The sequence below is a fragment of the Dermacentor albipictus genome, unplaced genomic scaffold (assembly GCF_038994185.2).
Source record: "Dermacentor albipictus isolate Rhodes 1998 colony unplaced genomic scaffold, USDA_Dalb.pri_finalv2 scaffold_17, whole genome shotgun sequence".
Classification (NCBI taxonomy): domain Eukaryota; kingdom Metazoa; phylum Arthropoda; class Arachnida; order Ixodida; family Ixodidae; genus Dermacentor; species Dermacentor albipictus.
The window spans coordinates 7110117-7135512 of record NW_027225571.1 but is presented as its reverse complement, the minus strand read 5'-3'; the positions used below and the strand labels follow the sequence as shown (position 1 = coordinate 7135512).

General features: G+C 43.6%; 2 protein-coding genes across 9 annotated transcripts in view; one reads left to right on the top strand and one right to left on the bottom strand.

The window, feature by feature from the left end:
- The window catches only part of LOC139052024 (uncharacterized), a 266591-nt gene that overhangs the window by 141662 nt on the left and 99533 nt on the right, over positions 1 to 25396 (bottom strand). For both annotated transcript variants that reach the window (XM_070529098.1, XM_070529099.1), the window contains exon 3: positions 22772 to 22990. In XM_070529098.1, coding sequence (XP_070385199.1) covers positions 22772 to 22990 — 219 coding nt within the window. The remainder of the gene's footprint in view (positions 1 to 22771; positions 22991 to 25396) is intronic.
- LOC139052022 (histone acetyltransferase KAT5-like) overlaps positions 1 to 25396 on the top strand; it is a 181327-nt gene that overhangs the window by 94510 nt on the left and 61421 nt on the right. For all 7 annotated transcript variants that reach the window (XM_070529090.1, XM_070529091.1, XM_070529096.1 and 4 more), the window contains 3 exons: positions 2316 to 2369; positions 6065 to 6151; positions 24759 to 24821. In XM_070529090.1, the coding sequence (XP_070385191.1) occupies positions 2316 to 2369; positions 6065 to 6151; positions 24759 to 24821 (204 nt within the window). The remainder of the gene's footprint in view (positions 1 to 2315; positions 2370 to 6064; positions 6152 to 24758; positions 24822 to 25396) is intronic.

The following is a 25396-nucleotide window of genomic DNA, read 5'->3' as shown; positions in this document are numbered from 1 at the left end:
ATTGACTGCAGCCTACCATCCACAGACAAATGGCTTGACAGAATGCCTGAACAGCACACTTACTGACATGTTGGCCACGTATGTGTCAGACGACCATCAGGACTGGGACGCTGCATTATCCTTTGTGACATCTGCATACAACACTTCCGTGCAGGAGACTGCTGGTTGTTCGCCTTTTTTTCTTTTATATGGTCACAATCCTACATTACTCATGGACATACTGGTGCCTTCTCGGTGCCCACCCGCTGAATATGCTCAAGATACTATAGCTTGTGCCAACCAAGCACGTCAAGTGGCTTGCACTCGATTTTCTGAGTCCCAAATCCAACAGCAGTCTCACTACAACAGGCACTATAGGACTACCTACGTTGTCCCTGGATCGCTCATCCTCCTGTAGTTCCCAGCATCACGTGTCAGACTATACGAAAAACTGCTTTTACAGTACACCAGTCCGTGTTACGTGTGCCGCTAAGTGACCGATGTCACTCATAAAATGGCTCCACTGCTACCTGTGTCATCATCTGCTCATCCCTGCATAGAGATTGTGCACATTGTCCGTCTCAAGCCCTATTGTGCCCCGTACAACCCTTAATACCTTGTGCGCTTGTTCTTTCATGTAGCTTTTTTCGCCTGCACAGAGTCGGGGATTTTCCCACCAGAGGGGTAGTGTTATGAGCCAGTTGTCTTGCAGATATAGGAGATGCTGAAGTGTAGAGCAGACAAGAGGGGAGAACAAAGTGAGGTCTATCATTCAGCATCTTTGTTGTTGCTGCCCCACTTTTAGTCTCCTTGTACACAGTGTAAATAAACCCCTTTTTCTGTAGATCTCCCTGTAACAATATCTTTTTGCTTCTGTATGTCAGTGTATTACTTGCCTGCTCTTTCCAGTATTATTGCTGGCATCAAAATCAGCAGCAGCAGCAGCCAATCATCACTGTCTTGTGCCAACTGACTCCATCTTATAGCTGTGCATTACCTCATTTCATTACACCATGTGCACCTAATTTCCTGGTGTTTTCGTTTGTGCTTCTATTTCTTAGCACCCATTCTATATCTCTAATAGACCACTGGTTATTTGCCCTACACATTACATGACCTGCCCAGCTCTTTTTTTTTCTTTCTTTTTTTGGTTGTTAATGTCAACTAGAATATTGGCTACCCCTGTTTACTCTCTAATCCACACTGCTCTCTTTTAAGAGGAAGCTTTAGCTCGGGTGCTCCTATCTAAATACATGTAAAAGGAGAATTCGTTTTTCTCGGCAACCGCTGCACCAAATTTGACGGGGTTTGCTGCATTTAAAAGAAAAGCTTAAAACCTAGTGACTGTTGGTTTCTAATTTTCGATTTAGGTCGTCAAATTTTTATAAAAATTTGGCAAAAATCGCAAATTTTCAGAAAACGAAACTATCAAGTTTACAACTCCGTAACTCAGCAAGAAAAAATGATATCGCAATTCTCTCAATTGTACCTGATAGCACATCTAAAGCGGACAAAATTGATATGTTACACATGAACCTCAATAAATGGAGTAATGTGTAATTACAACTTTTGCAGAACTTTTGTAAACAACGTAACAAATTCACGTAACATGTAAACTGACATATCAAATTTGTCCGCTTTGAATGGTCTAATGGATGCCGTTTACAGAATCGCGATATCTGTTCTTGATGCAGAGCTATTAGTTTGTAAACTTCGTGCTTCTATTTTTTTCAAACGTCTGAATTTTCGAAAATTCTTTTAACAAAATTCAAGCCCTAAATCAAAATTCCACTTCCAACAGTCACTGGAATTTAACTTTTTCTCTCAAATGCAACAAATTTCATTAAAATCGGCGCAGGGGTTATCTCAGAAAAACGTTTTTGCGTTTTTACATGTATTTGAATAGGCCGCGTCGGAGTTGGGCCCGAGCTAAAGCTTCCTCTTAAGGTTACACCTAACCTTTTTCATTCGAAAGAGTGTTGCAGGGTTCTTCAATTCTTCTCTAGCTTTCTTGTTAAGCTCAAGTGTCTGCCCAAATGTTAGTACCAGTAAAACCCATTGATAGTACACTTACTAGACATAGTCGAGACAATTCCATCTAGGATCACTGTAGCCCACATGTGCTTCTGATTCATCCCATATGGAAAAGGCAACTGCTGCGTTTAAATGAGGTGTAACCATGTGCAGTATGGAATACATCCTCTGCGCAATATTTGAGCACAACTGAGTCAACTGTTGAACTGGAAGAACTACTTACAAAAGGCTGCCCTTGTTTACACAGTGTGTGTGTGTGTGTGTCCTATTGTTGCTCTGTCTGAATTCTTTTGAATGTGCAGGTGAAGTCATCGTCACTCAAGTCACCAGCGAGCATGATGATTTCACCCAAGGAGGTAATAATAATCTTTAGCTCGTAAATATTGTTACGGGGTTAAAAACAGTCAGACGTATATTTACAAGATATTTACAATAATTGTAGCAGCTGACAACATGGTAGACAGCGCGCCAAGTCCAGAGCGTCGTCTTCTTCCGACCAGGATTAAAACATCTTCTTTAGCGTGTCACAATATTTCTTTCTTGGGCTAGTATCTCATGTTCTCATCGTCGCCTTTTTGTATGTCATTGTAGTTATGTGTCACTGTATGGTGGTCCTTGGCTGTTTATAAGGAAAATGGTGAGAAGTGGTTGGCAGTCGGGCAGCATTGCAGCCGAAGCATTGCAGGCGAAGTCTCAGTAGGGCCTGGCTGTCATTTCTCACCCAGGGTACCCACGGGCCCAAATGAAAGTGCCAGCTGTATGTTGAAATTGAATTTGCATAAACCTGGAGTGCAATGCCAGTCACGTGGCTTTGAAGCCTTGCACAATTATTCCTGTATGTACCCTAATATTTCAGACAGAATGACTGTTGAGAACAAATTCCTTCAGCAGGCAACAATGCAGCCAAGATTCTGTTATTACTAAAGAAAAAGCCAACACTTGCCTCCCCAATTGTATTTAAGTATTATTTTCTGTCTTCAAATGGTCCAAGAATGAACATGTTTCCAGCTGGTATATGGAATGCCTGCTATGCTTCCCTATTTTGGCACCGCTGCATAAATATTTGTCAATTCCATGCCAGCCTTGTATTCTTTCCTTGCTATCTCATGCAGTTAGCAAACCCATCAGTTTTGTTATTTCTGCTGTATAGATATAGTACTCAATAAGGGAGTTGTTGCTCGATAAGAAAATGCACCTGACTTGTCTTCAATGTCTTGCTGCATTGAAGAAAGAGCTAGTATTCTATGCCAGTTTATTCTGTACTTGTGCATTCTTTGACATGGTGCTCTTTCTTTTCTTTAGTACTCGTATTTAAAACTTAAAGTTCATGTTATATTTCTCATTTCACAGTGTGAAGTTATATTATGGCTGTGTGAAAGGCCATTTTTCTTCAAGGTGGCTTTCCTTCTTTTTTTGTCATTTCTGTATACCACTTATGACCTATTCAAAGGCAAGCAGTATCCTGTAATGAATAAGCCTGCGGAAACACTTCTTCCCATTTTCTGGAAATTTAAAATTTTCTTTCAATGCTAAGCAAGACATGCCTTTTGTTTATTTTTTCAATTTTTTATCTTAGCTCATAAGGATAAACTGATAGAGATATGCTTTGTGCTAGAAAATGCCACCCACATCAATGCTACAATTTTGCACATTTTTATTTTTTTAATTGAAAGTTGTATTGTTTCATGAAAGTGCTGTGTGACTCCACCCCCCCCCCCCCACGTAATACCTACATGCTGATGGCCTTTAGGGGTACATTGAATAAATAAATAAAAATTCAAAGTCCAGGGGGAAGATGTAGCAATAAACTTGTTTGGTCTATAGAAGGGGATGTGCTGGCTGTAAAAAATATAATCAGACTTTTTGCCTCTTGCAATTTAACCAGAAGAAAATCCAGGAGCAAGACAAGACACATCATTGTATAGAACTTCAGCAAGGACGTTTGTATTAAGCACGTAAATAATAAGAATTTTAAAGGATCCCTCACCAGGTTTTGGCATAGCAAACAGACAAGTGCAGTGTATAAATCATGTTCCAATGATCATGTCTCTGAGGCACCCCACAGCTTTGAACCGGTTCAGATTTAAAAAGAAAGCTTGTGAACCCTACCTTTGAAGCCATCCAATGCAGAATGTGCAATACCACCAGTGAAAGCATGCTACACTGGAAAATTAACAGGAGAAAAAAATTTCTGGCTATTCCTTCAGTGTATAACCACGATTTGCAATGGGACCTGGTGAAGGGTCTTTTAATGTAGTGTATAATGCATTGCATTGCTTATTCTTTAAGTAGGATTGTTTGATGGTCAGCATTATAAATATTGTCCTTCAACCTATGCAGTTAGGGAAGGATGGGGGATAGAGGACTTGCCTTGCGCAGGATAAACAGAGTAGAGCATGCTATGCATAAATTTTGCTACCTTTATTGGCTCTGTCAGTCTTAAATGTTCCGTGAAGTTGTGCCTAAAGCTTTCCCCCAAAAGCTAGCTTGTTGCCCTGCTTTGCTTAAGACCACTGTCCACTCCTTTCTTAGATAGGCTTTCCTAATGGTAATGAGCACAAAAAATGGAACAAAGATCCTAACACATGCTTTCTTTTACTTCCACATCTAAAATAATTATGCTAGTACCAGGGCCCTGGCTTGAAACTCCATGCATTCTCCATGCATTGTGTTAATGCAGTCAGGTGGTGTTGTAACATGACTGTCGTAGATTGGTGCTAACTTTTCCTTATTTTTAGCATGTTCGCAGCATTTCAAACAAGGCTTGCCATGGTGGAATGTTAGGGCTTTGTCTACTGTATCGTAGACACCACATGGGAAGTCTTGTCAGCATGTCATATAGTAAAAGAATGCATGCCATACATGTTCTATTTTTCTGTGAGCCCGTGTGTGCATTGAGGAATGAGGCTATTTATGTATGTTTCAGCAACACTTCAGCTCATATTGAGACACTAGCAAAACATGTTTTCTGCCACTTGACAATGGCACGTACTTTGTGCTAGCTGGTCTTTCTTTACAGGCTGATTTAGATAAGTAGGCACTATGGCCGAGAGTCGTTTTTGGCTTCTGAGCAGTTTACCACTAATGGGGCGCTTGAACTTTTGTATTTGTACAAAAGTATGAGTATTTGTACTAGAGTGGCAACATCATTTTTTATTGTTTATTAAAGGAACTGTATCGTTTCTTTTTCTAATATGTACACTACAGACCTTGTTATGTTGTACAATGCTTTTAATACTTGTATAAGATAGGCATATATTTTTTCACTGTCAATTAATAGTATATGTCTATTACGTTTTTTATATGTTCTACATATTCTGTTAATCCTATTGTAACGCCCCCCTTACCCAATGCCTCATACGAGGCCTGTAAGAACATTGTTAAATAAATAAATAAATAAATAAACTGTTGGAATGTCTTAGAGCAAATTTGTTCTGAACCATTAGAATATGTCCTTGGAGGGCAAAGACAGGCCAGTCTTTGATGTTGCTTATAGCTTAAAAAAAACTGCAATTGTATTGGCTCTAATGTTTAAGGATTGGGGCTGTTCTGGCACTCTACACCTCGTACAAAATAAATTGAAAAAATTCTAGGAGCCTAAGAGTAGTTGGGTTGTAGAGCATTTAAATGTCTTCATTGAAGGAAAAGCCTATGAAGTTACCTGCTGAGAATACTAGGGGCAAATCTGGTGCTCCAGTTGTTCAACCACGCTAGGAATTATGATACAGGGATATTTTTACAGTTTAGTGTGAGTGCTATAATAAACTGCGTAGCAATTTCTTTCGATGCTCTTTGAAGTTGTTTTGCTTTGTGCTACCTTTGCAAGATTGCTGATTGAGGCTAGTGGTCGACATAAAACAAATTTCAAATGACAAAATAGCAGTCTATGGAATGTAAGCAGCACATTTTTTTGTTGTTGTTTTGTTTCTTGCCATTCTTTAACTATTTGGTGCTTTGCCCTTCATTCTCACAACCATGACTAGCTTGATATTGCTGCTGTGCTCTACAGTTTTCCTTTCTTTTGTGTCTTTTTTTTCTTATATCTTTAAAGGCCCTTCCTTCAACCAGTACGGCATCTCCACCTAAGAGATCTCCTGGCAGGCCACGCACTATTGGGGTTACGAAGGATGCTCAGGAGGTATGGTAGTAGCAGTTTGAGTGATAAGTTGCCTTTTTTTCTTTGCCATTTCTCGGCTTTCTTTTATGGTGGCACGACATGTTAGAAAATTTGATAAAATCATGAGCCCCAATGAACTATGTTATCTAAATTTTAAAGCGGAATAAATTTGAAAATAAAATTTTAAACGTGCTTCACTGGGGATTTTCTTAATTTATCATATTAACATAGGTGTGATGGAATGTTCAAGTGTGCCCCCTACATCTTACGTTCACATTGACATGAAATAACATATACATTTTCATAAGTCTGTTATAGCCAGTAGAATGTGGGAAAACATTGAACAAAAGAGCACCTTCTGGCGGTCTTTATATATATAAAGACCACGAGAAGGTGCTCTTTTTTTTACTTCGCAGTTTTTCTAGCCTATTCAAAGATTTATTTTAAACCATGTTGGAGGGAGGTGATCTCGATGATGCACTATATGCAGGAGGCCTAAATATACCCTGTTGAAAGCTTTGATGTGCAGCAATATGCCAGTAGACACAGTGTCCAATGCGTATATTACACCACCAAAAATTATATCATCATAATAACCATGCAACAATAAACTAAATCTATGCAATTTTTAACAGTTACAGACAGTAATGTAACCTGCTGCATAGGAAAAGGCCTAGTCTCTAGGTGAATGTCAGCAGCAAACAAACATTCACATGATGTCGTCAAACACTTAGCAATGCATTTAACCCCATATTTTCCGAATAATTTCTTTGAAAAAAAAATGTTCTTAAAACAACTCTATCTTTTGTGCTCAGTAAAATTTATGGACAAAAGAATGTCCAGAAATGCATTTAAAACAATCTTCTGTTTGAAGACCACTGAAGAAAGTCTTAGTTTCGCCCACAAGGTGAAGCATCGATTGCGATGGCAAATTAGTGCGCAGCTACACGAAGTAAGGATAGTATATTTACCGGCTGTATAAACTTGGAAACATTCGCTTACTAACTGAATTAACCAGCATATGGTGTCAGCGCGCATGAGCGAACATGAACACATCACACTCGATGAGCACGAACACTCGCTGTCAAAACGCTGGTGTGAGAAGCGGTAGACCACATGAAGTGACCTTCATGTGGTCTACCGCTTCAACGCAAGGGCGGCAAGCAGACAGCATGCACAAAGGTCTGCCGATCAAGCCGTCTGCAGATCATTTTCAAAATACGACTTCATAGAGTCGAAGTCGTCCCAAAGCAGCCCCCCCCCCCTCTCGCCCTGCCTTCCCGCTTGCCTCCATATATGGCGCTCGAGAATGAGCCACGATAATCAGTTCCCTTTAGGCCCGGTCATGAAATGCGCAGTTGCTGCTGGGGCATGCCACCCCCCCTCCTTCCTTCCCTCCTATCCTTCCACGGCCTTTATGGAAAATGGCGCGTTTGCTCTCCGCTTTCTTTCTTTGCGCATGGCAGATTGAGCCGCGATCGTCGGCTTTCCTCGCGCGCTTTCACTTGCACATACAGCATACAACATGCGGCGACGGTGTTATCGCCGTTGGGCTTTATACAAAACATCATGGCGACGGCAAATATGTGCTCAGAGTATCCACATAATTGCTATCGCAATAAAACTGTTATTCAGAACTAAAGGAATGTTTGGCTCAACAGAGTAGAAAGCTAGGCTACTTTATACACATTGTGAAGAAATTCAAACAAGCGGACACAGAAAACCTATGACACCGCAAGCACTTGTGGTGCCTAGGTGTTCTGTGTCATTTCTCTGCATTCCTTCACAATGAATGCCAGTCTCTGTAAAACATGCAGCGGGTATAATAAATGTTCTTGCTATAAAGCAAGCATAATATATGTCCAAATGTATGGCATTGCAACAACTTAGAAGCTTGGGAAACTGTTGATTTACTTGCATCCATTGTCTTCTCAGCGAGATGTCTTCTTCATCAGGCAACTTTGGACAGTCATTGGGCAGCTGTTTCATTGCTATCACTCTCAGACTTGAAAGTTACTTCTTCCTAGTTGTAAGGAACATATTTCAATGTTTGCTTTTTGCAGTTGTGCAGGCATGTAGCAAAACATGCAGCACAATATGTAGAGCTTGATGAGGACGCCATTTATCTTCTTATCAGTCTTAAGAATGTCCACATATCTACCGTATTTACTTGCATAATGATCGCAGTCACGTAATGATCGCACACCTGAATTTTGTTGTCAAAATTAGATTTTTGAAAATTTCCCGTGTAATGATCGCACCCGGAACTTGCTGCAGCGATATGTCGTGTGCCAAGTCTAGCTAATAACGATCGCGCTTACCATTTGTTGAATGCTACGCGAACGACTCTTTAAAACAAACCAAGCAGTCTACTTGCACCAAACATTCTTAAGAAGATGCCCCATTTCATTCCTTTCGTCACTTTCCGCACTTCCATGGCAAAAAAAAAAAGCTACAACCAACTTGTTATTATGGCTTTATAATGGTTGTAGGCAACAGCAACAAAAAAGGTGCCTTACCCGCCGTGGTTGCTCAGTGGCTATGGTGTTGGGCTGCTGAGCACGAGGTCGCAGGATCAAATCTCGGCCACGGCGGCCGCATTTCGATGGGGGCGAAATGCGAAAACATCCGTGTACTTAGATTTAGGTGCACGTTAAAAAACCCCAGGTGGTCAAAATTACCGGAGTCCTCCACTACGGCGTGCCTCATAATCAGAAAGTGGTTTTGGCATGTAAAACCCCATAATGTTAAAAAAGGTACCTTTCCGTTCTTCTCGTCTGCACTTGTGGGCACGCAACAAATTGCAAGTGGCAATAATAGTAGCCACGTTTACACTGATATATGTTAGATGTATACCCTATTCATATGCCCACGCTTGTAACACAGCTAAGATATTCGCCCACCCTTAGTGGAAATGTGCCGTATTAGGATAGTAGGGAAGACAAATGCCGCAGATCCGCAGCATGCCCGCCATATGTTTCTATGTCACTAGCAGCTAAGCGTGCCCATCGGTTTCTGTCCCCTCAAAGTGGTCATGGCTACGTTATTGCTGCAAGCTTGCTGATATTAACGATATTATTCATTACCGATACGGAAGAAACTGTTTTAATGCACGTAATGTATTCACAAGAAGAAAAAAAATTGCATTCGGTTAGCTCTGTCGGGCGCCATGTTTGTTTTGGTGTCTCGCACGACATACAGCGGCAGCTGCCTATTTGTTGACCTGTTGTCATCCCGCAGCAAACACAGGATGAAAAAAAAATTTTCTTTTCGCAGGAAATTTACCCTTGCGTAATGATCGCACCCCTGAATTTGCACCAATCTTTTTGACAAAAAAGTGCAATCATTATGCGAGTACATATGGTATGTGCCTTATTGCCAGTGACGTGCAAGTGCATAAGTGTGGTTGTGCTACGTCAATGCACTACAAGCAAAAAAATTATTATTTACATATCTTTTACATTGGCATTGTGAAAGGAGAGAAAAGTTTAACGATATGAAAAGCTGAGAGATCAGCCTGAGGTACATTCTTGAGGCCAGCTAGATTGCACTGGGGCGAGGAGAAAGAGACAAGATGGCTTAGGACGACAGAGAAGAGGCAAAGCACAAAATGGATGGGTGTACTCATAGCCTACAGTTCAGGTCTTACTTCAAAAAAATAATATTAAAGCCTGAATGGCCTAAATGTGAGCTGTCAGACTACTTTGACACTTTTACATTCGAGTGAGGTTCTGGGTCAATAAAAATTTAAAGCTGGATAGCTACACATCTGACCTGAAGCAAAAGCACCTGGACATTGCACACAGAGCTTAACTCATAATTCATTAAATGTCTTTGAAAGTAGTTATCAGCAGACTCAAATGAGCGGCACTGGTGACCTAGTTTGTTATTGTGAGAAGTAACATTAGGATCACCACTTGTACCTTCTTGTGCAAAATGTCATGCACATGCGGCAGCACTAGCTTTGGCTAATGTCTGTTAGCTTTCCTCTGCGATAATGCTAGAGCGTCGTACTTCATCAGCTTCCCATAGTTTCTGTAAGCATGTTCTGTCAGTGTCAGGCGCGCGGACTCAGAGCGCGCCTTTCGGATTTCCGTCGCTTCGTGTACGCCAATATGTTTCCCATTATCGTCATTTGCGAGCCGAACTTAACGAACACAATCAGGCTTTCTGGATATGAATTATTTATGTCGTCAACTGTTTATGAAAACAGTAAGGTTTTGGTGTATATTCGCCGTGACCTCACCTACACTCGTCAGCCTGTACCACCTAATGACAATAATCAATATATATGCCTAAACGTAAGAAAAAAGAATTTGGCCTTTACTTTTGTGGGCGCCTACCTATCTCCGTCAAGTCGATTTGATTACAAAAGACTACAAGACATCCTTTCCTCAACCTCCAATCCCTGGGTCATCATAGGAGATTTCAACGCCCATCATACACTCTGGGGAAGTCCGATGATCAACGCAAGAGGCAGCGCTCTGGTATCTTTCGCCTCCAGTAATGAACTTTGGCTGCTGAATGATGGAAGTCCTACCTTCTTACGTGGCTCCACCTACAGCAGCTGTCTTGACTTGGCTTTCGTCTCACGAAGCCTTGTCAGACGTGCAGGGTGGTTTGCGGACATAGAGACGCACGGAAGTGACCATATCCCCACGTACATCAAGATCAGAGGATTGTCCCCTTCCAAAATACGGGATACGATCCAAAGAGTGGACTGGCCTAAATTTCAGTCTATAATGGAAGAACACTGCGACGCCAATCCATCTTTCGACTTGGAAGAGGCAATCAAGAGCGCGGTGCAAGACACTATGCGCACTCTCACATGCTCTTCGAAACTGAACGAATTTGACGTGGAACTAGAAAGACTTCGAGCAATCCGACGACGTGCTGAACGAAGGTACCGACGTATGAAAACAATGGACGATCTACGGACCGCCAGGCGCACGCAAAAGAAGATACAGCGCCGGTTATACAAGCTCGAATCGCAACATTGGGCTGCCTTCTGTGAGTCGCTAGATCCACGCAAGCCTTTATCGCAACTATGGAGAACGGTGCGCGGACTGCGGACACTTCCCGTACAGCGATTCCCATTCAAGGCACTTGCCCTCTCTCAAAAGAGATCGGAGATTGACGTGGCAGAGGATTTCTGCGCCAGATTATCCGGCCAACTCACAGCTACCAACATTCCATCGCCTTCGATCAGCTGTCCGCCACCACGTGATCACCGGTTGGATCTACCATTCTCGATCCATGAACTTAAGGCAGCATTAGCTTTGTGTAGCCGCACATCAGCGCCAGGGCCTGACGGAATTTCCTACCGAGCTCTGTGTCACCTGGGGGAGCGAGCGAGAGGTGTTCTTCTTGAGGTGTACAATGAATCTTGGAGAAATGGCACGCTACCAACAACCTGGAAGACAAGTCGCCTTGTTCCACTGCTGAAGCCTGGCAAGTCGCCGTTGGAGCTCTCATCATATCGCCCGATCGCGTTGGCGAGCTGTGTGGGCAAAGTAATGGAAAGGATGGTCCTAGGACGCCTGGAGTGGTACTTGGAGTACCACAACACCTACCCAGATGCCATGGCGGGCTTCCGACGCGGTCGATCATCGATCGATAACGTCGTCGACCTGGTCACCTACATTCAACATGAGAAACGCCGTAAGCGTCTCTGCGCATCCTTATTCCTCGACGTTAAAGGGGCGTATGACAACGTTACGCACGAGGCCATCCTCTCTGCTCTCGCAGAGGTAGGAGTGGGTGGTCAGATGTTTAAATGGATACGGAGTTATTTATCCATGCGATCCTTTTTTGTAAGCACCGAAGAAGGCCATACTTGTCTACATTATAGCTACCGTGGCGTCCCCCAGGGCGGTGTACTTAGCCCTGTGGTATTTAATCTAACACTAATTGCTCTCCTTGAGCACGTGCCAACTGCAGTCAGGCTATCAATGTACGCGGATGACATCTGCATATGGACGTCTGCAGTAACACGCCTACATTTGCGAGCGAGAATTCAGAGAGCCGCCACACAAACTGTTCTCTACCTTCGTAATCGAGGTCTGGAAATTTCCTCAGAGAAATGCGCACTAGTGCCATTTACGCGCAAACCCATGGCCAACTACAGTGTAATGATAAATGGCCAAATAATACGACGGGTCCGATCGTACAAGTTCCTAGGTGTCATAATCGACAGGGCCTTGTCATGGAGCCCACACGTATCATACATGAAAAAACGGTTGACAGGCATCTGCCACCTGTTCAAGTTTTTCGCTGGCAAGACCTGGGGAATGTCGCCAAGTGCGATGTTGCAACTGTACAGGGTGCTTTTCCTAGGATTTCTGCGATACAGCTTGCCAGCAATAAACAACAGTGGTAAAACAAATCTACGCACAATACAAAGTCTTCAGGGTCAAGTGCTCCGGATCTGTCTAGGCCTGCCTCAGAGTGCTTCAACAGTGGCTACGATAGCAATCGCTGGAGATCACCTTGTCAAGACCCACATTGAAACTGAAGTACTCAGGACCCATATAAGGCATCTGACCAGGACTCCTCGTCACCACTTGGCCTCCCTAACAGCGGACAGACCACACACATCTTTCAGCCGGATGATAACTGCATATGATGAATCATTGCCAGCTTGTTTTACCCCGGCTGCGAGACCTTCGATTCCTCCATGGTGCCTCGCTCAGCCAAAAATCAACCTCACAATACCTGGTATCTCGAAAAAAGCAGATCTATCATCGCCAGCCCTTAGACAGCTCACGCTACTACATTTGTACGAGAACTACCGTGATTCTACGCATATTTACACTGATGGATCTGTCCTTCCAAGTAGCACCGCGGCGGCAATCGTCATACCAGCGAAAGCTACAACAATCAAGTTTAAGACGACCCACGCGACAACATCGACGGCAGCAGAGCTCGCAGCGCTCTTTACTGCCCTTCATCACATTGGTGATGAACCACCACATAAATGGACAATATTCTGCGATTCGAAGGCGGCACTGCAGTCTCTACTGTCACCTTTACGACGTGGACCACACGAACAACTAATATTTCATATTACAGAGACTTTGCAACATATAAGTGAAGCAGGCCATGAGATAACCTTTCAGTGGCTTCCAAGTCACTGCGGGATTATCGGCAATGAACGGGCGGATCACGCTGCCCGCTCAGCCCATACTGAGGAGCGCTGCGTCCCGATTCCTCATTCTAGAACTGACGCAGCACGGAAGCTCCGCCTACTTGCTCAGCAGTGCACCGCGTCGCAATGGAATGAGCCACATTTAAGAAACACGCGACTGTACTCACTTGATCCAACATTAAGTCTTCGAGCGCCATCACAGCTTCGCCGTAGAGACGCCACGCTTTTATATCGACTTTGGTTGGGCGTTGCCTTTACTAAAGCCTATGCATTCCGCATAGGGATGACCGACAGCCCAACCTGTGACCACTGCGGCCATGAAGAATCAATTGGCCATATTCTGTGTGCCTGCCCGCAGTACAGTACACAGAGGGCATGCCTTCGCCACGAACTTGACAAACTGGACGACCAAGAGGTATCCGAAAAAAGAATTCTACAACATCGAAAGGACCTACTGTCACAGAAGAAGGCAGTGCAAGCGCTATTGCGCTTTTTGCGATCTACCGGCCTGAGTGAACGACTTTAACTGGAACGCCTTTTGTGTGTGTGCCTCCATGTGTGCGTGTTTTTTTTTCCCTTTTTTTTAGCGTTTTCCTCTCTGTCATCTTTCTAACCGCTATCCCCCATCCCCAGTGTAGGGTAGCAAACCGGAAACTCATATCTGGTTAACCTGCCTGCCTTTCCTCTTCATTCTCTCTCTCTCTCTCTCTTCTGTCAGTGCTGCCTGCACAGGTACTGCACATTTGATGGGTCAGGCCGCGATGATAAGTGAACACCAAAGGCAGGCACGCAAAATAAGCAGGCTGAGCACCATTGCACGTTTTGGTTCACCCCAGTTCACTGCAAGCGATGGCCGCCACATGCAAGTACTACAAATTCTGGTTGTTCTGAAAGTGCTGGAGGAGAAATTAGCTGAAGGCTAGGTAAACGAATTAGGGGGATTGTGAAGGATTGAGAGGATGTACATGACTGCAGTGAAAGCAGGGCAGGGAAGTAGAGTAATCGCACACCTAAATCTGCACACGACAACACATATCTATATGCATAAATGGTGATTGTCACAGACAGCATTAGGTTCTTTGAAAGTCGGCTGGAATATTATTGAGTTGTGGCTTCAACATCCAAATTTCTCTTGCCCCTCTCACCGCATTCCTCCTCTCACCACATCCCTTATAATTTCTTTACATGGGATAGGCCCAGTTTTCATTACTTTATCACCGGAAATGGCCACTTTAGTTACTGAGAAACAAACCGAGCAGGTGTGCCAAAACCCAGGGAGGAAGGCAAAGAAAGCTGCACCGTCATGAAAGAATCGTTCGCTTGAAGATATATATTATTTTTTCCACTGTTGGTTTTTAGGTACCATTAGTTGTTTACTTGCATAATGAATGCACCATGCATTTCGTGGCAATCCTGGTCTACCACTGGCTACGATTCGTCACTCAGTGAAGAACTAATAAATATTGCCCTCTCCTGTAACCTAAAACAAATTGTCACTGAAAACACCAGGTGCCATTCTATTCTGTACCTTGTATTTCTTAGCGGAAATCTTGTTGAAAATAGATATACGTTTGACGTTGTGGATGGAATTTCTGACCACAAAGTGATACTAGTTCTTATTAATGTTCCTGTTCCTAAAGCTAAGTTTGTTCTTCGCACTTTTTATGACTTCACACAAGCTGATGACCAGTCTATCGGTAATGTTTTTGCTCATTCTTTCGCGGATTTCGAGCACCGTAGTATCTACGACAATCTTAATAGTTTCGTTGACTTTTTCAATGCCGCCGTACGTACATATGCCAGTCGCTTTGTTCCACTCAAAACCAAGAAAAGAAACGTTGACATGCCATGGATGACCAGAGTGATCCTTCTCCTTTCTCGCCGCCTTGCTAGACTTCGGTGACAAAGAGGCACCGGTAATACTCTTGTATCCGCACTGTTTTGGAATACTAAGGATGAACTTCTACTAAAAATTATAGCAGCCAGAGATTTCTTCTACGCCAACAGTTTACCTAGTTCGCTAAAATCAAATCCTAAACATTTTTGGGTGTGATTTCGCCTGGTAAAACAACTTCTCAATCCTTCATAATAAAAGATGTTTCCACTAATGATCCTCGTATTATTGCAGCTACTTTCAACGCGTATTTTCAGTCAGTCTTATTTGCAGACAACCTTGAAATCCCTCCTTTCAGTTCAGAATCACGGCTTGCTGTTATTAACTTAAGTGTATCTATGTAGGGTGTCTTAAACTTAGTTTTAAACCTAAATGCTGTACTAAAAAGGGTTGCACTTCTGATAACATTTATAATACCTTTCTTATACGGTATGCTCTCTGCGCTAGCAGGTTTCTTACAGTAATATTTAATAAATCTTTCCAAAAAGTACCATTCCATCAGCGTAGAAAGTTGCAAAAGGTATGCTTTTGCACAAGTGTGGGAGTAAGCAAGACCTACCCAACTACAGGCAGATTTCCTTAGCCTCTAGTTGCAGTAAACTTTTAGAACATGTCATCTACAAACATATTATTGAGCTTCTTGAGGCGAACAATATTTTAACGGTCTTCCAGCATGGATTTTGCAGTGGCCTCAGCACCATTACGCAAACATCCGAATTCGCTCATGACATCTGCCACGCGCTTGAATGAGGCCTTCAAATTGATGCCATATTCGTAGACTTTTCCAAAGCCTTTGATGCAGTGGTACATTCCAAGCTTTTGCATAAACTAACGAGTATTTTAAATTATCCTAGCCTGGTTACCTGGATCCCTAGTTTTCTGTCAGATAGATTGCAGTATGTTTCGATTCTGCAAAATCGCCTACGGTGGCCGTTACCTCTGGTGTTCCGCAGGGATCAGTTTTAGGCCCGCTTCTCTTCCTCCTGTACATAAGTGACCTATACCTAAGAATGTGTTACCAACAGGGTGTATACCAACCAGGAATTCTCAGGGATATTGAATATTCTGGAAATACTCTGGGAAAACTCAGGGAACTTGTGCTTGTGTCAGGAAAAATTGGGTGTAATCTTTTTTGAAAAAGAATGAAAGTCGCGGTATTACTGGCTTGAGTAACAGAGAGGAATCGCGAAGAATCTACTTTGACGCCGTGTCCTCGGCTGGAGGAGTTGCCAGTGTACAGTCAACGACCGGCTTTCCGGATGCCCGGATAATTCGGACAGCTTCATGGCACAATCACCTACCTCATACAGGCATGCAGTGTATAAGAACATCTGAAATTCCGGACGCAAGAACCCTTCGCCGTACGATTTTTCGGACATTTTGCCGTGACCGCAGGTCCGAAATCGCATTAATCAAAGCCACCACCGCCGCCATTTTGATAACCTCACCGCCTCGAACCGGCGCTTTCGCACGCAGATCCGCTGCTAGGCCTATCTGCTTTGACGTTCGCTACCAAGCTTCTTGCTTCTCGACGCCGTGTTTTTCATTAAAACGATTCGCCGCTGTCAGCAATGTCATCGACTCCGCCTTTGTCATCCTCGTAATTGTCTTCGAAGCTCGTAAAGCACGACGCATTGCGTAATTCTGGTTCCCGAAACTCAGTTTTGCCTTAATACAGTAATGCTACGCAGTAAAGCATAAGTGTGGAAAAGCGCAATTGTCACGGGACACAGTATGTATTCCTTAATTATACACATATGCACCCGCCATCTCCTGTCACAGTACGAGCAAAGTATACTGGCAGGTATTCAGAGCTTTTTCGGATGTGCCTGTGGCGATTTGAGTCCAAAAGGGCCCCTCACGATCGAGGTCAAGTCATTTTCAGCTGACAAGCGCAGAACATACATTGCATGATAACAGCCTGTTTGCAAAGCGTTACATCGCTACGCACCGCGGAAAAACCTGAAATCTCAAACCGAACGCCGTTTTCCCTCTCCTCGCGGCCGCCGCGCTCCAAGCCGGAGGGTGACGTACACGTCCTAGTACGTGCGCCTACGTACACGTGTTTGAACTGTGACGTCGCTCATGGTGACACGTGACTTCAAGAATTATTCTAGGCAACTTCTGTTATTTGTGTAATATGTTGCTTGAATAGAAGAGTTCAAGCTTAGAGAAATAACAAAACACACAAACCGAATGTCTGCATGTTTTTGTTTTACTTCACACCGCAACAGCTAGGAGAGATGCACTTCCGTTTCATCTGCTTGTTCCCACGCCGTGCAATCGCCCGCGCGGTCACCGAAAGCGTGGGATCATGCTCTGTGATCCGCTTGTGTCTGCCTCAGTATTCGTGTAGTGCATGCTGACTTACATAGCTAGTCAGGTGTCCTCGTACACAGTGCGCAAAATCGTGCGCTGCGTGAAACGAGACAATCGCAACAGCTCGCGCGCGACACCGTCAGCGCAAGTGCGCAGCATCACAAAAAAAATGGAAAAAGAAGTGAAGGCGGAGCCCGTGATATATATTGTCATGCGCTCTTCGAGGTCCGGTGTGGGAGAACGCGGGGAAGGAATTTCGCTTGCGGATGTTAGACGGGGCGAGTGGAGAGAGTGTCTTGCTTGGAAGTGGAGCTCACCTCCTGAAATCATGGGTTGGTGGCACTAAAATATTTCTATCTCAGCTATTAATGAGCCAATTTGATTTTTTTTTTGTGGCAGAACGCTCCCTAGAGAACACGTAACAACTTCCAGTGTGTAACCAAAATTTGTTATGGGGCCTGGTGAGGGGCTCTTTAAGGGCAGTAAAATACTGTGGTATTCTCACCCGTGCTCTTGGGACAAAGAAACGATAACGCAGAAGTGCTAACAATCACAAGGGCATTTATTGCACCTTTCATAGATCAATGCCAGCTAACCGAGTTGATATCCACAAAACATGCTGATGAGCGCGCGACAAATCGGAAGTGCGACTCACCGCGACCGGATAGCGAGCGAATATGTTCGCCACATGCTGGATACCAACGCCTGGTCGTTCGCGCGTACGGACACGCGAACGGTGGCGCATTCGAACGAGCCCTCGCGAGACGGTCTCGCAGAAGCATGGAGCGGCGCACGCGCGGAACGTCCACGCCGCTTGCCGAACCCGAAACAAAGAGCCTTCTGCTTTCCGCGCCCAAGTAACCCCGCCGTTAGGTGGCGTTAGCAGCGCAGCACTCGCGCAATCTCTCGTACTGCGCTTCAACCACACCGACTGCCGTGGGCACCAGGCCACGCGGCGAAGCCGGATTACAGGAGACGGGAGCTATGCGGGAAAACAATTAATGTACCGGGGGACGCGTGAGAGTCGCGCATCCCCACAATACATGCATCTATTTTTTCGGAGTTCCCGATTTTACGGACGTTTTCCCGGCCCTTAGGGAGTCCGATAGATCAGACGTTGACTGTACACCTGACCGGGAGGATGCTTCAAATGGTCTGTGGAGCAAACGCGCGGCAGGAGGAAGACGAGAACAGAAAGGACCTACGCATTAAATAATGAACGGGAAAGGAAGCATGCCACTGCTTCTTTGAAGGAGCTTGAGCTCACACAAAAAAATAAGGTTGGCTGATGCTGAGATGCAGGTGCCCCTTGTGCAAACAAAGTAAACTCTTTAAAGCAGTGAAACGCAACACTGAGGCGTTATGCATGGGCTCAGAGTATGTGAGAACAATTGAGGTTTGCTTAAAAGCTGTTGTGAGAGAGAATATTACTTGTGTGAAAGTTCTGGCCTCATACGAACTAGCTTCCTATCAAATAATAGAAATAGCTCACACTGAAAATATTTGCTTCTACATGCATCTCTTTTCATATTTTAAAATGTTCAAGTCGATTCGCAATGGATTTTACCTTCTTTCTTCAAAGGATTTTATTTGCTATGCATTTCACTAACCCCTTCCTTCTGTTTTCTTTATGCTACTCCTTACTATTAGAACTGGATTAAGTAGTTTTTCTTTGTTCTTAAGATACTAGAGAGCGACAGCATCGGGTGACATGGTGTCAGCCCATCTTGGAATAAAACAAAGTTCGCTGTCACTCAGGGAATTTTACGAAGCCACTCAGGGAAAACCTGGAAAACTCAGGGATGTTGGAAATGTCAACTTGGTAGACACCCTGTATGCTGCAATGTGTGCTGGATTATTGTTTGTAGTGGTAAATAATTTTTTTTCTGAGACCTCTAAAAAACTAAAATTTTTTCGCTTAACGAAAGAGTTAAAGGGGCGCATATAAAATTTGTAGTTAATCCATTTAGGGGCTCTGGTTATGAAGAAGGCTCTTCCACGGAGCTTTCCTAAGAGGATATGCCCTTTCACATTCTTCAGTCCACCATGGGGAACCTTTCCTGTTTCTAGTAGAAACTCCTATAATTATTGTGGACTGTTCTGTTGCGTCAGTCATGCATTTTAAAGCTGGCTCCGCGCACTGAGCCTTTTCAGGCGAAGTTATAGAGGTAATAGCAGATTTCTCAATATATTTATATCTACCACTGTTCACAAATTTCAATGTTTTATCACTGACTCTCTGCAGGGAACACATGATAAAAAAATGAATAGGGAAATTATCACTGGAAGTCCCATTATTGAAGAAGTAAAACCAAGGACACCGACCAACATAGAAGTGCTAAAAAATGAAAAAATCTAAAAGACGTTTCGGCTTCGCTACGGAAGCCTTGTTCACAATGGGATGACGGAAGGTTCAAGGAAGCTTATGTATGCTTTAGAACGTGACGTAAGCAGCGCGTGTATGACGGTGGGAGGGTTCCCTCATTTCGATTAAGCGTGTGACGTGTTTTTTGTATCTCCAGTGACTCCAGATACAGACGCGATTTTTGGTTTCTTTCTTGGCCGATAATTCTTGAGCGATCCCAGTCGATATCATGGCCCGTTGCATCCGCGTGCTCGGCAAGGGCATTCGACACTGTACGCTTCTTTTCGACATCTTTCTGGTGCTGTCTCTGTCTCTGTTTGAAGTTGCCGGATTCACCGATGTATGCGTAGTCGCAATCTGCGCAGGGTATCTTATATACCACGCCGGGAAACGATTCTCTCGGAAGCCTATCCTTTCCGCCGACGAGCGCTTGCCTCAGCTTACAAACGGGCACGTGCGCCACCTCAACGTCATAACTGCGTAGAACGCGAGACAGGGTTTCGCTTATCCCTGGAACGTAAGGTATGGCAGCACGCTTTCTTGGTCGCGGATTGGTCAGACGTGCAGGATTGGACAGACGGCGCTCCACAGCAGTCAAAAAGGATGTGGAAGTCCCACTATCTAAAAATGTCCATGATGTTATGCTGACTCCAGCAGCTGCCAGACTTAGGTCAATCACAGACCTTGAATCTCGGTGCATAAATGTTACAGCCCATCTATTGCAGCAGCGAACATTTTTTGATAACATGCCCACAAGAGTTCACCACTTGTATATGAGTGGTAACCCCACATGATATGATGTGAATTAAGGTCTCCTTCAATGACAACTCTGCCTGATTTACTCAATAAACCATCAAAGTAGTCTGTTCTACCTGTAGGAAAGTAAACGTTTACTATTGTAATGAGTGCACATTTGGGAAGAACTAAATCAATAGCCAACAGTTCAGATTCTGGATTCGTGATTTCTTGATGTATAACAGCCTTGCGAAAAATTTTTGAGGACACCACAGTAATTAAACCTCCACCATGGCCAACAATTCGGTCTAGTCTGAAGATGCAAAAATTATTAAAGGGAAATGATTCAACAAGTGTCAGCCAAGATTCTTGTGAAAGAACTATGCCTTGGTCATAGGTATGAATTGAAGGTATGAAGGTATGAATTGAAGATATGAAGGTATCAATTAGGAAGGAAATCCAGAGCAGCAATTCCACTAAAGAATTTTTAATTCAGCCATGGTTACTCCAAGACAGAAGAGGCAACAGCCTCTTTCAATACATCAATCTGTTTCATGCTCGGAAAACCTTTCTTGCTTTTTGTGCTAGAATGATCACGTTTGGCTGGCAAGAAATGAGAAGCCCTGCACTTTTCCACATCAGTGCTAACATTTGATTTAGACGTGCTAGCGAAGTCATTTATGGTTGGCATTATTCTAGGTGACTAATACCCCTGACACACGGGCACTCTAAAGTCCTTTAGGTAAGGGGACATCTACCGGAAAGGTGTTCAAGTGCAGTGACACACGACAAAGGAGTATCTCCTTTACGCCAAAGTTCCTTTTCGGGAAAGGAGATCGCGAAACTACTTTTCGAGCGGAAAAGGAGTTACTCTTGCACACAGCGTGCACAACTTGTCAATAGAAGGAAACCTGCCGCACAACTACGGTGCACATAGGTATTTTTTTACCTTGGGAAAATATTTTAATTGTTAGCGGTAATACAATTTGTCGAATAGTGAAGATTTGCTCTAGCTATACTCTCAAACGCGCGCATAACGTAGCTAGTGCCGCCATGTTGAATTCCGGCACAGTCGTCGCTGTTTGCTGCGCGCATGTGGTGTGTTCACGTCGCGAGATGGAGGCTGCACAATCAGCGCCCGCAGGAAATACCCAGAAGAAACCACAGTTGTTGGAATAACATATTGAATAAAATGCGTTACGCCTTCGCGCAGAAAGGAAGGGACGAGAAAGACGTGGGCATCACCAGAATAAACAGCACGCACAGCAAAACACCGGCTGCACTTAGTTGCTGGACCAAGGTAAATGGCTGCTAACAACGCAAAAACGCGAATAAAATAAACGACTATAAGCATTATTAGCCATCAACAATGAAAAAATATATTTTTAGGTTGTACAGTAGCTAAGTGTAATTAAATACGCAGCTTTTTAAGAATGTTTTCTCTCTTGTAGCTTTAACAGCCAGCGCTGTTTTTCTTGCGGCGTTCATCTGAGGAACTATCTAAAGAAGTTCAGTGCGGTGCCGTGTGTCATCGGCGCAACTCCTTTCTGCGAAGGGTCCTTCAGAGTAGCAAAGGGGGTTTACTGGAAAGGACTTTACTTTTGCCCGTGTGTCAGGGGTATAACTCAAAACGGAGGGTACGGGTAGTATGTCGGAAGTTAAAAGAGGTTGGGAAGGTGAGCTTCTAACTGTAGTATATTCAGGGACATGCACTTTTGCCAAAAGAACTTGCAATAATGCATCGGAAAAGGTGGTCAGTAAGTGATCTAGTACACCACTCAGTGCCCTCTCCACACTGCGACTACTGATGCGACTACTGATGTCATCATAGTTCTTTCTAGAATATCTCCAGATGGTCTTTTTGTATTGGCATGCGTATGTCTCCTGCACTCTAAAATGCATATGCATCTGCTCTGGAGCACCTGTAGTGTTGTATAATTTCCATTATTCTGATCTCACCTGACCTTTTTGTACACGGGGATCATCCGCCGCATGAACATTCTGGCAAAGGTAACAGCTTGGCCATTCTGAAGAGCAGACCTCTGATGCATGATTTGCACCGTAGTTGCGACAACACATCGCAGATTGACAGGCTTTGCTGCTGTGTCCGAAATTCCAACAGTTCTTCCACTGGAGAGGGCGTGTTTCCAAAAAATCTACCCTATAGATAATGGACCTTACCTTTAGATCTGTAGGAAAGGGTGTTCCAGCAAATGTTGCTATTATGGACTCTGCCGGCACTCGAATGCCGTCAACCACCCAGTGGCAGCAGTACACCGGAACAATCCCAGCATCAGCTTCCTGGAAGTCCTCCAGTACTTCTTGTGGAGAGCAAGATGGGTCCACACCACGAACAGTTCCCTTTGTACATGCCAGTTTCTCCAGGATGAAGTCCTTTACCTGTAACGAGAAGGTTGTGCATCGGAGCAAGTCGAGACACGCAAGCCAGATCTAAAGATTGGCAGACGATTCCCCTTCTGCCAAGCGATCTGACCTCTCAAATTTCAAACTCATCAAACTGCCCTTTTCCGCAGCGGCTCTGGGAGCAACTGGGTTTTTGCGTGACCACTACAGTGCCATTTGTAAGCCTATACAAGCTTCACTTGAAAAGTTGAGTATCTATTCCATTAACAAAAAATGGTATTTGCACTCTCTGCTATTTACCTTTTCACAGTGCTGCTTAGAATCTCTGCTTCATGCTCTAGTTGGGTGAAACAATCGCTCATGGAAAGTGCATAGAACAGTCATTTCTAAACAAAGGCAGTATGCCACAGCTTGCTTTGCACCTGTTCAGGTGCGTGCTCATATTGACAATGCCAGTCAATGGAAAAAAAAACACACAAACTGTACTGAATATTCTGTGCCCATTTCTGTATATCATGCACAAGTTTCTACGGCATTGAATTGATTTTCTTTTATGTTGTTGATCATTTGCATAATCATAGAAGCAAAAGTGTCAATCTCGCAGTCATTCAAACAAATGTATACAGTTGAAAATACATGAAGCCTGAGAAATCAGTGCAGTTAAGGAACCCAATGAAAATAAGCAATGCGGAGCTACAAAGAAAGTCTCCAAGTCATAAGTTAACTTGTCACATTTTAACCTGAAACACCCAATCAGACCATGACAACTGAGAGACTTTGTGCCATCAGCAAATGGCGTGACCCGCTGTGGTGGCTTAGTGGCTGTGGTGTTGTGCTGCTAAGCACAAGGTCGTGGGATCAAATCCCGGCCACCACGGCCACATTTCGATGGGGGAAAAATGCAAGAATGCCCAAGTCGCATGCATTGGGGGCATGTTAAAGATCCCCTGGTGGTCAAAATTAATTCAGGGTCCCCCACTAAGGTGTGCCTCGTAATCAAATTGTGGTTTTGGCATGTAAAAGCGCAGAATTCAATTAAATTCAAATGTGTGCTGGCGTATCGTTGCTCGGAGCTTATTTTTGAGCCAGCAGTGCATGCGATTGGGACATTACTTAGTAATAACTGTAATTAAAGCATCTGTCACTCTTGAAATTTAAGAAAGTTCTTTAAAGTCTAGCACAGCTTTTTGTGCCACTTTTATAAAAGAGCAGGCAAATGATGGGAACACACTTGTCATGCTGTGCCAAAAATAATATATTTCCTCCTCACTTTGCAGCGGCGCTGTTAGTCTAAGCGTGATAGCTCTGGCTGACACGATCCTCTCCTAAGTGCTACTTTTTTTTGCAATTTAGTTTGACTCTAAGGTGCCTTTCATTACATACTGTTACTTTTGTCTAGGTATGTATTTTATTGGACTGGTTTTTTAACATGGAGAATCAAATGGGCTGTTATGGGCAAAAGAAACATGAACAAGTCCGGGCTAACTAGAATACTAAATAATTTCTGCTTTCATCACTTAGTATGATGTCATCATTATGTGAGCTCGTATGCCTGATAAAGACTAGGCTACATATTTGGCAGCCTGATAGTACACATGTAGTGGTGGGAAATCTATAGATCTTATAATTCAATTCATTTAGATATTTTTTGAAATTGAATGAGCAATTTTAGTGCCCATTGGAGGCCATAGATGTAGGAAATAGCAGGGTTTTGCCAAGACATTTTTACAGCACTGGTTGCTGTTGTTTACATAAGGCACATTTATCTGGAAGCATTATAGAATTTCTTTTATTTGTCTTGCAGGTGGAAGTGCTGTTAAAAAAGACACCCGGAAGAAATGGAAAAGCCCCTGCTAAAGAACTGGAGGTAGGTTTATTTTTCAGTTTGTGGCTTAATTGAGTTTGTTCGTGGACAGCACTCTTGGTTATTTTTGTTTTTTGCTTGTGCTCCGTATTTGTGTTTCTTTGATCTTTTTTATTTGAGCTCAACTTGGCCTCATTATTCTTGGCAGTGCCATGGTAACTTCATGTACATGCACGTGCAAAAGTGACCGTATACCCCCAGCCTTTTTCAAACTGCAATGGCGCATCACCTGACATAAGAGTTACGTGTCTTTGGGGCCTGTGCAACATCCTAAAGTAGAAATGACGTTTTTGCTTGCTGATGCATAACTGCAGGGGTAAAAACTAGAATGGTGGGACTGTTACTTTTGCACACAAGAATACATGGCTGCAAGAGTGTTGGCAAAATTATCACAAGTGCATCCCTCCTGCACCTAGGTGATGCCAGTCAGAAATTGCTAGTAATGTTCACAAAGTAACAATAAAATAATGTGTAAACTGGAAAAACATGCCCCACCTGTGTAAAAAAAATGACTTAGCCTGCTGCAAGTGTAACAGGCCCAAAATCGTTACTTTGTGGCGATGCTGCAGTTGCAGACA